Source organism: Triturus cristatus, chromosome 5_2 (assembly GCF_964204655.1).
Source record: "Triturus cristatus chromosome 5_2, aTriCri1.1, whole genome shotgun sequence".
Taxonomy (NCBI): Eukaryota; Metazoa; Chordata; class Amphibia; order Caudata; family Salamandridae; genus Triturus; species Triturus cristatus.
Window position 1 is genome coordinate 138794619 of NC_140588.1, and position 16717 is coordinate 138811335.

The 16717-nt window shown below is 50.1% G+C and overlaps 1 protein-coding gene across 3 annotated transcripts in view; it reads left to right on the forward strand.

The window, feature by feature from the left end:
• The window catches only part of ANKS6 (ankyrin repeat and sterile alpha motif domain containing 6), a 357792-nt gene extending 341405 nt beyond the window's left edge, over positions 1-16387 (forward strand). For all 3 annotated transcript variants that reach the window (XM_085606907.1, XM_085606906.1, XM_085606908.1), the window contains exon 16: positions 15402-16387. In XM_085606907.1, the coding sequence (XP_085463033.1) occupies positions 15402-15451 (50 nt within the window). In that variant the 3' untranslated portion in view covers positions 15452-16387. The remainder of the gene's footprint in view (positions 1-15401) is intronic.
• Positions 16388-16717: the final 330 nt, after the last annotated feature.

Genomic DNA, 16717 nt, shown 5'->3' on the forward strand with positions numbered 1-16717 from the left:
CCTCTCTTTAGGTGAGTTTCCTGTAAAGCCACTATGTGGACATGATGGTCCCCTAAGAATTTTATAGGCGTTGTCTCTTGTTAGGGGAGTTTAGTCCCCTAACGTTCCAAGACATACAGTTAATTGGCATTAAGTCAGTTGTGGGGAGTACATCTTCCGGGGTGGAGAACCCCCATCCTCCCCCCAGCACCCTGAAACCTACAACAGAACATAAAACGGAACTTTTGATGAAAAAGTTTTCAAAGCAATCGAAAGATCTCACCGTTGGTTGCACTAGGGGCAGGTCCAGGGCCGCAGCAAGAGCCCTGCATGCTTATTTATTTTGACACTAAGTTTGTCATGACGTACTACTACTGGACAGGAGTGAGCGAGAAAGTCTTGGGCCTTTGGCAGAGAAGGTCCCCATTGCATAAGTAACTTACACCCCCTGACACCAGGCTTAGGGGCACCCCCCTGCAGAGTCCTGTCCACCTCAGGGCAGGACCCCCAAGTGTTCAACAGGCTATGGGGAACAGGTTATCATGTTAGAGGGCTTTTGAGTCCGTATACCTGTAACGTTCAGCGTCTCGTCTAGTTGCTGCCCTTTTTTGGTGTCTGCCAGGGACCCGGTGAGCGCCGCTCTGACGAGTGATCCAGGCCCTCCCTCCCCGAAGTCGCTGCCGATGAGGGCGATGATCTTCCGAGACCAAGCAAAATGTCACTGCCCCCTCCGCTTCGGTAAAGTGATGCTGTTAGTTGCTGAACGAAAAGGCAATACCAAAAAGATACGTACATCTGGTGTTCCCTCAATGCCACTGTGAGCGGTCTGAACTGCTGCCTGTGCGCCAACGTGGCTTGAGCTACATCTTGGAAGACTGAGCATGTAGCTCCCTGAAAGGTGACCATATCACTGCTTCTAGCTTTCTATAGGACAAGTTTCTTAATTTTGAAGGAGCTGAATTTGGCCAGGATGTCTCGCAGACGCCCATTTTTCCCCTGCTGTCGCTGGCCCACCCTGTGGACTCGTTCCAACTGGACTTCCGAACATTTGTCACCTAGAATGCAGTAGAAGAGACCCGCCATGAAGGCTTCCAGGTCGGGTCCCTTGCTTCCCTCCTCTAGGTCCTGCACTCGTATATTGTCTATGCTAGAACAATTCTCCAAGTCCTCACACTTTAGCAGGGTGGAGTGCAGTTGGGTATGCAGGTTGGTAGTTCCCTCTTCCAGAGGCTTCATTCGCCCTTCGAGTTTCTGGCATTTCGCTTCTAGATCCATGGTGCGGGCTCCCACCGAACCCACGTCCACCTGTAGCGACACCAGCTTCGACCCCACCTCTAATCGGAAAACCTCGAATGAAGCACCGATATCCGCCTTTATGTCTTCCCTAAGTTCCTTCTTGAACTCCTGCAGAGTCGCAAGCAGGTCTTCCCTGGTTAACGCCATGCTGTCTGCTGCGTGGTCTCCCCCCTCCTTCTCTGCTCGGGACTCAGTTGGAGCAAAGTAGCTGGAGATTATTAGTTTGAGTCTTTTTCGGCGGCATATGGACTATGTCCCCGGCTAGCGCATTGCTGCCCTGGACAGGTCAGTTACTGAGACTGTTACAGACGAAAGCAGGGAGGCTGCCCGAAATCAACCAGAGGGAACGGCAAAAGAGGGGTCTCGGAGACACATAGGACAGGTCCTAAATGTAGCAAGAGGTAGGCATGCGCCAGGTAATTAAGTCCTAGATATCGGTATATGCGGTATGCACACACCCTCGCGCAGATATTCCATATTTGCTTATCTTCAAAGACACTCAGTTGGCATCGCCCTATTACAGGAGACACACCTAACACAGCTGGAGCTCGATAGAGTGCGTAGGCGCTGGAGGGGCCAAGTGTACGGCACTGTGTATTCTGCGCATGCTAGGGGCACACTCGTTTGGGTGAGGGCAGGTGTCCCATTTGTTAGCACAGACACGGTAGTAGACCCGGAAGGCAGATACACCCTGGTGCGTGGAATGCTTAATGGTCAGCACATATTGCTGGCATCGATATATGCTCCAAATGCTCATCAAGCGCCATTCCTGACACGGCTGTCGCAGGTGTTCACACCATACTCTGGCCTTCCCTGGCTGCTAGGCGGCGATTTCAACTCAGTATCCTTCCCCCCTCTTCGGGTCATGACTGCGATGTCCAACGCACAGGCGCTCACGGACTGGCTTTCACACTGGGTGTTGCTGGATGTGTGGCAGGTCCTCCGTCCAGCGGACCGTGTTTACTCCTACTATTCCGTGATGCACGACCTGCATGTCCGGCTTGATAGGGTGGTGGGGTCCCAGTCTCTACTACCATTAATCGAGGCCTCGGAATATTTAGGCCGGACACACTACGTTCATAACCCCTTGCAGATTCACATCAGTTGGGTAGCTGATCGACCCCCTATCCCCACATAGAGCGTTGGAAGACCCCAAGTTCCGCTCGTCAGTGGGGACGGCTATTCTGACATACTTTGAACTGAATGAAGGCACGGCCAGTAGCGCGCTGGCAGAGTGGGATGCCCTCAAAACAACAATCAGAGGTCACTGCTTAGGTGCCACCTGGAACGTGCGGAAACAGCTGTCGACGGCTATCGCTCGTCTCGAATCCCAATTACTGCAATACGAGCGTGGGGGGGAGGTAGACAGTTGAGCCGCCTGGAGGGCCTTCGGACGCAACTAGCAGAGCTCCTAGAATGGCTGCGGTGCCATAACTATGCAGCCCATACAGCCCGCACGCTACAGCGGACAGAGAGGGCCGCTTACTCTCTTGGCTGTTGAAGCAAGATAATACTCGTGCTCCGATTGCGGCGATACGCACAAGCGCGGGAGAACTGGTGTATACGCAAAGGGAGATCCACAAGGTCATGGTGGACCACTATGCACAGCTGTACCGGTCACAAATTCACTGCTCGGACCTCGAACTAGGAGTATTCCTGGAAAGGACCCAGTTGCCTACAGCTTCGGCTGAGCATCAGGAGGCGCTTAACTGCCCCTTAACCCTGGAAGAGATAGGAGAGGCTGTTGCATCCCTGGCAACCGGGAAAACACCAGGGCCGGATGGCATACCAGCCGAATTTTATAAAGCCTATCGAGACTCCTTAGTGCCGCAACTACACGCGCTCTATTCCAAAGCACTGGAGGAAGGCGCACATCCCCCTTCAATGTGCGTGGCGTACTTGGTGTCCCTGCTGAAGCCTGACCGAGACTCGACGGCTTTGGGATCTTATAGACCGCTGGCACTTCTGAATGTCGACTAGAAAATACTCGCCAAAGTCCTGGTGGAGCGTTTGGTGCCAGTGGTCTCAGCCCTAATCCACAGCGACCAAAACGGGTTTGTGCCTAAGCGGAGTACGTTCCTGAACCTGAGGAGATTCTTTAGAGCTGCGGCAGAAGGCGTCAAAGAATGGCCCAGAGCGGGTTGCTTAATGCTGGATTTAGAGAAGGCCTTTGATTGTTTGGAATGGAGGTACTTGTCGACACTACTGCAGCACTATGATCTAGGGGCAGAATTTTTACAAATGGTAGGCCTCTTGTATAGAAACCCCACAGTGCGGGTAAGGTTGGGTCCGTACATATCTGAAGCAGTGCCGGTGTGCAGGGGAACTAGGCAGGGGTGCCCACTGTCGCCACTCCTGTTTGCATTGGCGATTGAACCTCTAGCGGCGGCCCTTCGTGTATTAGTGGGAAACGGTATACCGCTGGGAGACGCAACACATCAGGTGTCGCTATATACGGATGATCTGCTGGTTTACGTGAGAGATATTGAGAATATCCCGGCTCAGCTGGCCCTCATTCTGCGGGATTTTGCAGCTATCTCGGGACTACAGGTCAACGCCAGCAAATCCTGTATATATGCGTTCGGAGAGGGGAGGCAGGATCCTGGGTACACGCTTAACGGAATGAGAGTGATATGGAAGGAGGGCACCTTCCGATACTTGGGAAAACAGATATACCGTCAACCACTGGACCTCTTTGACGGAAATGTGGGTAGAGTTGTTACGGCTATTAAGTCACAGATGCGTTTCTGGGGCACGTTGCCGCTGACAGTCACGGGCAGGGTGGAATTGTCCAAAATGGTGATCCTTCCCAGACTATTGTACTACTTTGCCAACTTGCCATTATACATACCGGCGGCCTATTTTGCCACGTTCTCTAAACTGCTCCGGGATTTCATATGGGGGAGTAGCCGACACAGGCTGTCACTAGCGAAATTACATCTGCCCACAGATCAAGGGGGGCTGGCGGCGCCCTGCTTAGAGCACTACTACTTAGCAGCGCAGCTGCAGTGGATCGCTCGCTGGTTTGCAGATAAGGGTCAGGATGGCACGGCGACTGTGATGCCCCCGTACTCTTTGGAACGGCTTCTTACGCTTTTCCATCCAGCTGTCAAACGTGCGACGCCAACACCGCTCCTCCTGAAGGTGGCATATAAATGTTATCGCAGAGGCCTATTTCTCACCAGAACTCTGATCCCCTATGCACCTGCATTAACATTAGAGGGCTCTCCCAGCGGGACACAGGCACTTACCTCTCTAGCCCTGGCGCGTTGGAGGGAGGCTGATATACAGACTTTAGGAGACCTGTATCGAGACGGCTCGCTGGCAACGTACGACTCTTTAGTGGAGGAAGAGGGACTTCCGCCAGGGCAATTCCTCATGCACCGCTCATTAGTTGCAACTCTGACTGCTAAATGGGGGGACATGTCCACGGAGCCAAACGAGCACCTTACCATACAATACCTCCACATTATGGGACGCGGTAGAGACCTGGTCCACTGGTTCGCAGTGTCTTTACGCACACATGCAGCGATTACACTGGAGCCACTCCGACACAAGTGGGAAACTGATCTGGGGAGGCCATTAGAAGACAGGGAATGGGAAGGGGTATTGAAGGGGCCAGTGTGCATCCCCAGGAATATGAGGCTCCGACAGATTCAGCTGTTCATAGTACATAGAGCATACCTCATGCCGGAGGCTATCAATAGGTATTTCCACCGTGCAGATGTGGTGTGTCCCAGGTGCATGGAACCTGGGGTGGGTCTTGTCCACATGCTATGGAGCTGCCACAGGATACGCACTTACTGGAGCACGATTAGTGAACTGCTGCATATTAGTACTGGTCGTACCTTGCCCTTTGAATGGGAGGTGTATCTGCTGCACCAGTTTCGCAGAACCCCAGCCACGAAGGTGACATCTAGGTTTATGGATCTGGGAATAGCGGTTGCCAAACGATTACTCACCAGACGTTGGAAGGCACGGGACCCACCCCACGTGCAGGCATGGGGACACTCGTTCTATGCATGGGCTAGGGCACAGGGGACTGCCATCAGAAGGGAAGAGACATTGGGATTAAGGAAGGAGCCAATAGCGGCTCAATGGGAAGGGCTACTCCAGGCACTCCAGAGGGTGAAGAGGAACGTATGAGTGGACAGCCTGAGGGGAGAGACGTAGGTCCAGGGTAGAAGCCAGAGTCTATAGTCGGGTGTGACCGCGTTGTTCCATGTTTCATGTTTCATGCTACATATACATGTCATTTCGCAGCATCATCAGGGGAGAAAATGATAAATGCCATTGTAGGGGGATAATAGCCTATTTGTAATGCTGGGCAAGGCTACTGGGGAAGATAAGATGGGGGGTGGAATGGGGACATCACTAGCGCCGGTCTGAGTTGGGATTGTTGGGTGTTAACTGTTTTTACACTGCTATGTCTGTTAGCCAGTTCATGAGGATATAACAGAAGGACTTATACATGGGACTCTTGAAACTATGCAGTCGTTGAGTAGGATGCATCCCATGCAGCGCAAGAACTGAATGCTATTCTTGTATCCAATCTGGTACGACGGTTGTGCCAGGGATGGGTACGAGGCTAAACATATGAGCGATGAGAACTGGTACCTATAGCGATTCGGTGACACCATGCATGGAGTGTAAATTGCTTATGTTGCCTTACAAGTATCTGTAATCTTTAAAATTTCAATAAAACATTAAAAAAAAAAATTGAAAGTCCTAGATATCGGTATAATATTTAGAAAGACTTTATTTCTGATTCATTTATTCACACGATAAGAGCATTGAACTCGCGTTTCGTTCTCACATGAAGAACTTCATCAGGGCTTAGGTAAAGCAAATAGTGTAAAAGTAATGAAGAGATTGTCCACATAGTACGCTCCAGGAGAATGCACTGGGCGCAGAGCGGGAATTCCCAGGGCGAGGTTCCAGTGATACTGAGACGAGCAGTCGACACCGGAAAGATCCTCGCGTTCAGGTCGGACTTGGCCCTGGGAATTCCCGCCTTGCGTCCAGTACTATTACCTGGAGCACCCATTGTGGACAATTATCTTCTTTACCTACACTTACCTCGCTTTATTCAAGATCTCTGCTCAAAGGTCAAACCTGGCCCTGGGAATTCCCGCTCTGTGCCCTGTGCATTCTCCTGGAGCATCCTATGTGTACAATCTCTTCATTATTTTTACACTATTTGCTTTACCTAAGCCCTGATGAAGTTCTCCATGTGTGAAAGAAACGTGTTGGCTGAGTTTAATGCTCTTTTATCGTGTGAATAAATCAATCAGAAATCAAGACTTTCTAAATATTATATCGATATCTTGAACTTCATTACCCGGCGCACGCCTACCTCTTCCTACATTTAGGATCTGGAACACAGAGGCATCACTTGACGGCTGGTGCCGGGGCTTGTTGTGCAGGACTCTTACAGCATATGAAACTAGCGTGAGGTGCAGAAACTACAGTCCGCCGTTCAAGTTTCCCTTTTGTTGACCCATAGGACAGGACCTGTATCACAGTGCTCCGGTGTGACCCTGTGTCGCACTCCGCTGCCTACAACCGCTTCTTTTCAACAAACTTATTGCAGAGTCTCTTCCATGAAAGCACCACCTCAAGGTCTGCACCCCTCTAGTTAGTCAACTCTTGCAGCTGATTCGGCCTCCAGCATAATATTCTCGGTTCACCTCTGGGCACCAACTCAAGGTCCGGCATCGTCGTGTAGATCTGGAAAGGCTCCCACCGTTAAACTCCCGTGGGGCCCAGTGATGAGGCTGACGTGAGTTACCTGGAGGCAGCCCCCCTCCCCGCAGGATCATGTGTGCGCTCCCACCAACTCTCGCCGCCAATTCAGCCACAAGCTTGGGGCTCTCTTTTCGCCGCAGTCCCACCGGGCGCTATCTTAGGAACAGGCATCATCTTGTGGTGCTGGGGAGGCTCCCCCCTATACTGCTCTCGTAGGGCCCAGTGGTGAGTCTGAGGTGAGTTCCCCGGGGGGATGGGCCCAGCCTGGCCGATTAGAGTGACGCGGGTCAGGCACCATGTTGTTCAGTCCACTGCTTCCCGGCTCAGTCCGGCGCACAGCTATGCTGCCGCTCCTCCAGCCAGGATTTTATGTGGAAAAGTGTCCTCTGGCGACAGCGCACCCGGGGCTTGGGCTGCACACCGAATTCATCATGCGTGTTGCACTGTAGAGCCTTTAGATGTTGGGCTCAACACAGAGCTGATCCGGATCACGTCCACGCGGCCATGATGGTTGGCCACGCCCCCCTTTATTTTTATTTTTTATTTAACCTAGTTTTATAAAACGCATGGCTACCAAAACTAGGGTTTCCCAGCGCTAGAAGACCTAATGATAAGAGGTTTTGGGAAGACTAACTGAACAGGTGCATCTTTAATTGCATTCTAAAGCTCAGGAGATTGTGGTTTGCTCTCAAATGTATGAGGAGGGAATCGCACAATTTAGATGCCAAGTATGTAAAGGATCGTTCTCCACCTCTGGTTCTTTTGATCTTTGGGATCACCAGGAGGGAGTGATTGTTTGATCTTATATCTCGTGAGCTGTTGTGTGGTACAATTAACTGGTTTAAAATACGAGGGCTCTGAGAGTATTTGATCTTTTGTGCAATGAAAAGGGCCTTGAACTCAATCCTTCTCTTTACTGGGAGCCAATGAAGATTTGCCAGTGCTGTCCCTACAGATTCAGATTTGAGAGTATTCAACAGAATGCGAACTGCAGCATTTTGACTGAGCTGTAATGTTTATACAACATAGGCCGGAATGCCCAAGTAGAGCAATTGCAGTAATCAAGTTGTGAAAGTACAAGGCCTTGTACCACAATTCTTCTTGATTCTGCCAGAAGCCATTTCAGAGTCTTCCTTAATGCTCTTAATAGGCCAAAGCATGTCCCTGCTACTTTTTTTGCCTGGGTGGCCATAGTAAGACCAGAGTCCAGCCAGATGCCCAGGCTTTTGACCTCCGGTGTGGGGGACAGATAGTCCCCAAACATGGAGGCCAGGTAAGCTGGCTCCACAGAGAAGGGTCCTTCCCCACCACCAAGACTTGCATCTTGTCATGAGTGGCACCTACATTCCAAGGTAGCACTGTGGGTCTTTGACCAGTGAGTAGAGCCCTGGCTAAATCATTTCACTACCGTCAAGAAAGTACATAGTCGGGGGGGCATGGCCTGCTGAGCAGCGAAATGGCCGCTCTCTGAGCGCGCTCCGCTGGCCGAGAACTAATCCTGCATTAATCCTGGCATTTGTAGAGCTGCTGCCGAGCTAAATATAGCCCCAAGCACACCCCAGAATGCCGTGAACCGTGAGGGCTGCCTTGGTTCCCTGTGCAGTGTCTGTAACGAGAGCTGTGCCCGAGCGGTGGGAGGCTTGGCCGGATGCGCTTGATCCTCCGGTGAGTGGGCGGACTGGTTTGCAAATCGAGCCCGAGGCGCTCCATGCACTGTGGACTGCATTTGGAGCGGGTGCAGGGTGATGGCACCTGAGGCCGAGAAGGTGGGAGCTGAGCGCCGGAAGAGGTGAGGTGCGCGCCCGCTAATATTAATCGGACAACGCTGCTTCAAGCCCCGACTGTGCTGCGTGGTGTCGGCGAGGCGGTGCTGCAGTGTGGAAGGAGGCAGCGCCGACCTGAAATCTTGCATTGCGAGCACCTGACACCTGGCCTCACCTTGTGAGCCCATAGGGCAGCGTTGTAGTCCAGCGCCGCCCTTGGCGCAATTAGACTCCCTACCATAAGCGACCCTGGAGTGAATTGGGCGGGCGGCGGCTGAGTGCAGCCTCCAGGCGCCATCTTGTGCCCCTAATACGAAGTATGTGGCAGCCCCGGTGGCGGTGCTGTTATGTGGGTGCTGTGAAGCCCGGCGTCAGTTGACACTACAAAACTGGCAGGGAGGTGTGGGGCACGCACTCAAGTACTACTGCGGTCCATGCCTGCAATCTGCTGGATCTGATAAGTTTACTCCGCTAATTGGGGGAGCCTGCTCTCTGAGGCACAAGCGCGACCCTCCTTTGCGCATCGGCGGTGTGGGCTCTCAGATGGTGGGACCCCTTCTACGGACCTCCATGCAGCCGATGTGAGCTGAGACCCGCTGGACTGCGGCTGGGGGGTGCACGACCCGTCAGACTGCGGGTGTGGCAGTGGTCCTGAATCGTGTTTACTGCTTATCTCCAGTCAGGGGGCCCTGAAGGAAATGACAGCAGCACTTGTGTACGCCATTGGGAAGTAAGACGCCAAGTAGCCGAAGCTGACCTTTGATCAGAGGAAGACCACGAGACTCACTGAGTTCGATCCAGAAGCGGGAGCAGAGAGGGCATCGGAATCCCAGATGAAGGACCGTGGGGAGGATCTACGCACTCTGATGCTCAAGATGAGGTCTAGCTTGCGGAATATCGATACCAAGCTGGACGCGTTGACTACCCAACTGGATGCTGTCAAGATGCAGGTGAGATCGCACGAGACCAGGCTGGATGTGCTTGAAAACAGGGCCTCGGACTTCCACGAGTTCCAAGTTGAAACCAAGGAACAACTCTTACATATGGACAAGGTGTTAGGCATTATCCGGGCCAAGAATGAAGATTTGGAGGCCAGGTCACGCCGCAATAACCTGAGAATCACAGGCATACCGGAGACGACCGCAATTGTCAATATGGAGACCTACATAGCGGACCTCCTTTGTGAGCTTTTTGACACCCACCTATCCGCGGTATTCACGGTAGAGAGAGCGCATCGTACCTTGGGTCCCAAACCCCCAGTCGGAGCAACACCCAGACTTATCCTGGCCAAGATCTTGAACTACCAGGACTGCGATCTTATCCTGTGCCTGGCACGAGAAAAGGGAACTATTACACACAAGGGCAATCAGATCTCATTCTACCCTGACTTTACGCCCGCGGTGCAGTCGGCGAGGTGTGAATTCCTGCCTGCTAAAGTCTCCTACTGCAGGCTCAAATTCCCTACTCACTTTTATATCCTGCCAAGCTTAAAGTCACCCACAATGGAACTGCGCACTTCTTTACGCATGCCAAGCCTGCCCTAAAATTTGCTAAACACATTGGAGGCAAAAAGTCCAAACAGAGCTCCACGTCTGCAGACTTGACCGAGGCCCGGCTGAGTGACAATGACTGACCCATTCTGGCCTGGGGGACTCCATCACTTGCGCAGCTGCGCCCCATGCCGAGAGGGGACCCATGTGATTTCTGAAATGCTGAGCCAAAGGTAGTTCCTCACTATAGTTGTGTCTCAGTTTCCTCTGTCATGGGGGATGTTGTGTCTTGGGGAGTTGGCTAGATGGATGTAGTTGGGTGCACAGCAGGCTGGATTGTGCTGGGCCCTGCGGGACTCATATCATTTTGGGATGTATAAACTGTTTGTGTGCCCAGACCACTAGGTGTGATGGGTTGCTATCATTCCTGTTTATTAAGTATTAGGCACAGCTCTCTGCAGTTCTCTCGGCCACCCTGTCTTTGCAGGGGAGTACACTGGTGGTACTGCGCCCCTATGGGAGGATTCCCTAATGTTACCATCTTCTTTCAGTTGTTGGGAGTGGGATTTCTACAACCTAATTGGGGGGTTGGTGTGGGAGGCGGGTTGGGGGGGTTCGTTCCTATATTTATAGCCAGTATACAGCCGCACAGCTCTATTGACCGCAACTGAGTGCCATTGATTGTGATGCGCTGCTCTGTTTTTACTGTACTTTTACATCCTGTTGGGTTTGTCATCATATGTCCAGTTTGAATTTCTTAACGTGGAACATCCGTGGGTTAAATGATGGTAGGAAGTCCAGGCTTGTTCATGCATACCTGCTAAGGCATCAAGTAGACGTCTGTGTACTACAGGAAACGCATCTAAATGTTGTGCCCTCTCCCAGGCTGAAACATAGTAGATGGGGAATGGTATATTCATCCATTTATTCAAATTACTCCCGAGGAGTTGCAGTGTTGATCAGATGGGCCTTGATTGGAGGGACGGGGAATTGCACACTGACTCAGAGGGCAGATTCATTACTCTCATGGGCACTCTGGGTGGGATCCCGGTTGTGATAGTAGCAGTATATGTCCCCAATGTCGACTCTCCTAGCTTCTTCCAAGATATTTGGACAATGAACTATCACACCATTATCTGGGGCGGGGACTTTAATGCTTTATTAAAAGATGAGTTTGATAGGAAGGGGATGTCAGGTACACTACACCCCTCCGCCAGTGCCATTATCTCAGACGCGAATCTGGTGGACATTTGGAGAAGTAATCACCCAACGACTAAAGAGGGTACATGCATATCTGAGTACCACAGAGAGTGGTCAAGATTAGATTTCTGGTTAGTGTCTCAGGATGTGGCCAGTTGGACTAGTGAGGTCACACACCTTTCCAGATCCCTATCCGACCACGCACATTGCCTCATGCAACTGGTTCTCCCCGACTCGGTTCCACGTCTGTACACTTGGCGGTTGCCACCGCACGCCCTATTAGAGGAGGCATTCAAGGAAGAAATAAGAGAAGACTGTTACTGACTATTTTACCCTTAACACTGGCTCAGTTGACACTGAGGCCTCTCTTTGGGAGACGTTTAAGACGGTCATTAGGGGCAAATGCATTGCACGGCAAGCGGGGGTACTGAAGGCGATTCGAGGTACATTTAGTTCTCTGGAAAATCAGATCAAAGGGCTTGAGACAAGGTTTTTCTCATCTGACGATCCCAAGTTGCTGCCCCCCCCCGCCCGAAGGAGAAATTACTAGAATTTGAGAAGGAGGCGCAGTGCGAAGTAAAATATTTGGGGAAATACGCTCAGACCAGGAGGTACGGGAAGGGAGACCGGCCGGGGAGGACTCTGGCGGCCATGATTCGTGCCCCCGATCCACCGCTTATATACCGTAATTGAAAGGCACGCAGGCATCTGTTATCAGAGGCCAGACAGGAATTTTAGATGAGTTCTCCCGTTTTTATTCTGATCTATACACTGCCACCCAGGAGTCGACTCCAGAAGGCTGAGTCAGAGACATAGGGACTATCTGGACTTCCCCTTTTCGGTGAAGGACGTGACTCAGGTAATCAAGAGCTTGCCGCTGGACAAAGCTCCGGGGTCGGATGGTCTGACCACTGCCTTCTACAAGACTTAAGTAGATGAGCTGACGCCGCACTTACTAGCACTATTTGAAGAGGCCCAAACTTCGGGCATGCTGCCGCCGTCCATGCGCAAAGCGATAATAATAACCTTGTTGAAAGCCTGATAACTAATTAGATTCATATAAGCTACTGTCATTAATAAACGTGGATGTGAAAATTCTAGCAAAGCTGATGGCGAACCGATTACAACCCCTGCTCCCTTTGGTCGCTCGCCCGGACCAATCGGGATTTATCCCAGGGAGATCGACCTCACATAATCTCAGGACAGTGTTTTCAGTATTGCACTATCTCCACCCGGACGTGCAAGCTGCTGCTGTTTTCCGTGACGCTACAAAAGCGTTCGATATGCTTGAATGGCCATATCTATTTGACATTTTGGGCCAAGTGGGGTTTAGTCCGCTGTTTATCAATTTGATTCGACTGCTCTATACACGGCCAATGGCTCGACTCCGAGTGAACGGCCTCATGTCGGCACCATTTGGTATCTCACGCGGTACAAGGCAAGGGTGCCCAGGTCCCCATTGCTTTTCGCAATAGCGATGGAGCTGCTAGCAGCACGCATCAGGCAACATCACACCGCCAGGGGGATTGGGTTTAGCACCAGGAGCCTCTTGATTTCTCTGTACGCAGACGACGTCACACTGTACGTTGTCGACCCGGCGTCGCACCTCAATACATTACTTCGTGAATTTATTAAATTTGGTGGCCTTTCTGGCATTTCCATTAACTGGGCTAAATCAGTTGTTTTTCCCTTAAATGACGCGACAGTCCCGGTCCCATCGAGTTCCCTCTAAAATGGGCGAACGAACCTGTGAAATACCTGGGATATGAAGAATAGAGAAAATCGTAAACAGGATTAATATTAACATTTTGCCCAACTTCCCCCGCTCGCTGGGTCTCAATGCATAATTTGAGATATGAGCACACGGAGGGTATAGGTGCGGTGGAGATATAGCCGGGCATAGGATCTCCACGGCTCTCTGGCCAGTAAACGAGAAGTGGTGGGGGCAGATATAAGCATGTGCCTGCAGGGTCTCATGAATAGGGCGGGGCAAGGCGCAGTGGTATTGGGAGTAGAAACATTCAAGTGACATCAGTTAGGGGGTTCAGGGACCTGTAAATAGTTGCCTAGGGCATCAGGTACGATACAGACCAACTTTTCTTGATGACAGTAGCTGATCACTGGCATCTAGCTGGGTTTTCTTCAGTTGACACATTACTTGCATCAAAGCCTTGAGTGTTCCAACCTGCACGACCTTCAGATAGTGAACATGAGCTTGCAGAGCTGTCTGTGAGGGGCTTAGCGCTTGCTTTCAAGATAAATGGTAAAGAGGAGCTGCAGAGCAGTAGGCCTCCTACTAAACGTAGCGTTAGAAGTAGGTTTTACCATACTGGATGCCAAACAGGAAGAATGTGAACACCTACAACAACATGGCCTTAGGGCATCAATACAGACTGGCCTCTCCGTCAATAGCCACATTGAATTGTCAGTCCCGCCCTTCTCAAAAACATGTGAAATAGAGGCATATTTTGGGTTCTCAATGGAGAAGCAAAAAAGGCACCCTAAGAGCCCGAGGTGGGGCGAGATGGAGCAGACTTCCTTCTTGACTTCCGAACGACGTGCTGCAGCTTTCATTTCATCGGAGGACATTGCTACTCCTGCGCAGCCCAGCTGGGGCGTCCTCTTGGCTCCTAGGCAGTCTTTGTTCCTTGAGATGTCGTCGGAACGGTCCTTCCGGTCAGCCGGGCCTTGTGCTCCTCCTAGCATGCACAGTCTAGTTCCTGAGGAAACCTGGTTGGTGTTCCTCCACCCCCTAATCCCCACCGTAAAGCAGCGAGACAAGTCCTCGGGCATCTCAGAGCAGGCCCGGTAAGTGGTTTGATGGTTTCACGCATCCAGGTGTAACAGTCCTCCTTCTTTGTATTGATGCACAAGCTTCCTTGGTGTGCCATTGACGAAGATGAGCCCAGTACTGATGGAGGAACCAGTATTCGTCTTCCTTTAATGGCCAAAAGTAGACTGTTTGAGGGGCTGCAATTTTCCCTACTGTTGTATTGTATTGCAATTGCGTTTATATAGTGCTTACTACCCCTGACGAGACGAAGAAGCACTTTTTGGCAGGTAGCGCGCTACTCTCATACCCATATAGGATTAGTGGTGAATTAGTATAGTGAAATATGAAAGTAATTTGAGTGGTGGATATGTTAGTCAGGTATTTGGATTGAGAAGGATAGTGGAAAGATAGAAGAGGGAAAAAAGGTTTGCATTTATATAGCGCTCGCTACCCCTGATACGGTGTTGAAGGGCTTTTTCGGCAAGTAGCACGCTACTCCCGAACCCACAAAGGATTAGTGGTGAATTAGTATAGTGAAAATGTGAAAGTAATTTGAGCAGTGGATATGTTAGTCAGTTATTTGGATAGAGAAGGGTAGCAGAGGCATATAAGAGGGAAAAGGTTTGCATTTATATAGCGCTTGCTACCTCTAATGAGGCGATGAATCGCCTTTTCAGCGAGTAGCGTACCTGGGCACTTGTAGTCGTGGTTATGGGAATCAAACAGACCCTTTCCACGTGTGTGGCAATATAGCCACGTAAAAAGGCTGAGGTCTCCTCTCGGAATATAAATGCACTGTTACCAAGTGCCTTAACGCCTTGTCAGGGGTAGTAAGCGCTATATAATTTCCTATCTTGGGATGAGCAGGCAGTAGCCACTGTTAGACAAAATGGTTACACTTTGGGTGTCCCCTTGCATACGAGTACAGCTCTAATGTCAACAAACAGGTACATTAAGAGGAGGACCCCCTGCGCACTGCAATAATTGTGAAGCTGACTGGAGGAAAAACACACCATTGTCCACAATCAAGCAAGGGCACGGCCGCACAGCTTATCCAAAGCCATGCGGAGGACGTTTGTAAACCAGCATCCTAAACTGAATTGTGTATTTGCTGTAGAAAGTCATATTTTGTGTTTTGCTTTGTCTTTGCAGCCCCTTCTGCCTGGGTGAGACCGAAGGTTCCTGCATCCAATGAAAGGTAGCATCATCTCCTGGTGGCTCCGAGGTGAAAGTGCACAACCTTTGCAATGCTGAGGAGTAGGTGTGTAAACCCAGGTGAGAAGTGGGCCACCAGGCTTTACTCGGTGGCTGAACGCCAGTGTCTCGGCACACCAACCTGCAGAAGACACTGAAAGCGAGTGTGTGTGACTGAAACGGGCCAGAGCTGCTGCGAACATGGACGTCATGACATCAGCAGGGCTCCGAAAGGACATCTGCGGGAGCGTGCTCAAAGCTGTGGCGAAGGGCAGAATGATGAGACTGAGCAAAGGGCAGTGGAACGAGGACGCGCTGCTGTCATGGGCAGTAGAAATGAGGTAAAGCCTCAGCGAGGAGCTGTGAACTCCGGAAGTGCTGCTGCACAGTATACAGAGGGGTCAGCGTTATTTGCACATCAAAGCTGTTCGAAATGGCAATTTTGACCAGCAGAAGGAAATAGAACCAAGTGGGCTGCCGTTGGGGGGAGTTTAACTGAGAAGGAATGGATGATGTTAACTCTGGATATGTTAACTTACGGAAAAAAAGATATTTTACTTTAAAGAAATGTATGATTTAAGAGTTAAATGAGTGAAATGAACTGTCACACTGATTTGCTATGTATTTTTTATTCTGATCCATAATGTATACATTTTAAGCTGCTATCTTTTTTTGACAAGTGCCCATATTTTAAATGTAATATATTTATATACAAATACAGTAAGAAAAAATGTGTATCCTGTACTAAACTCTTCTTAAGTGCCTTTTGTATTTGAAGGATGGAAACCGTGAACTATAATTAAAAGTCCACAGTAATACTTAAAATGATTTGAATGCAAATGTTAATTCTACAAAAAAGTTTTCCACCACTATCTTTTAATGAAATGCCACTATGCTGTATTGCTAAACAGTGCTGCAATAAAATACAGATTTGTTAAAGAAAATAAGAGCTTTAATTTTGTCCTTCGTACTTTAAAAAATTGTAAATGTATTCCGTTAAAATCGTTATTAGTTATTTAAACTGAAAAGTCTTTAGCAGTCTGTAGTGGAAAAGAGGGTCGCAGACAGACCAGCACGTCTACGTTGCCACTAATAGGCCCATGGTATTTGAGCAGACATACAGAAATATTAATTAGTTATTTTTCAGCTTTTTGAGTCTTCAGCTATAAAAGAAATATATATCCTGGCTGTGTATATACTTGCATGTACGATAGTACTACCAGATTTGATGGTACATAATATTCTGAACAATTAAAGGCTGAGTTGACCTCTTC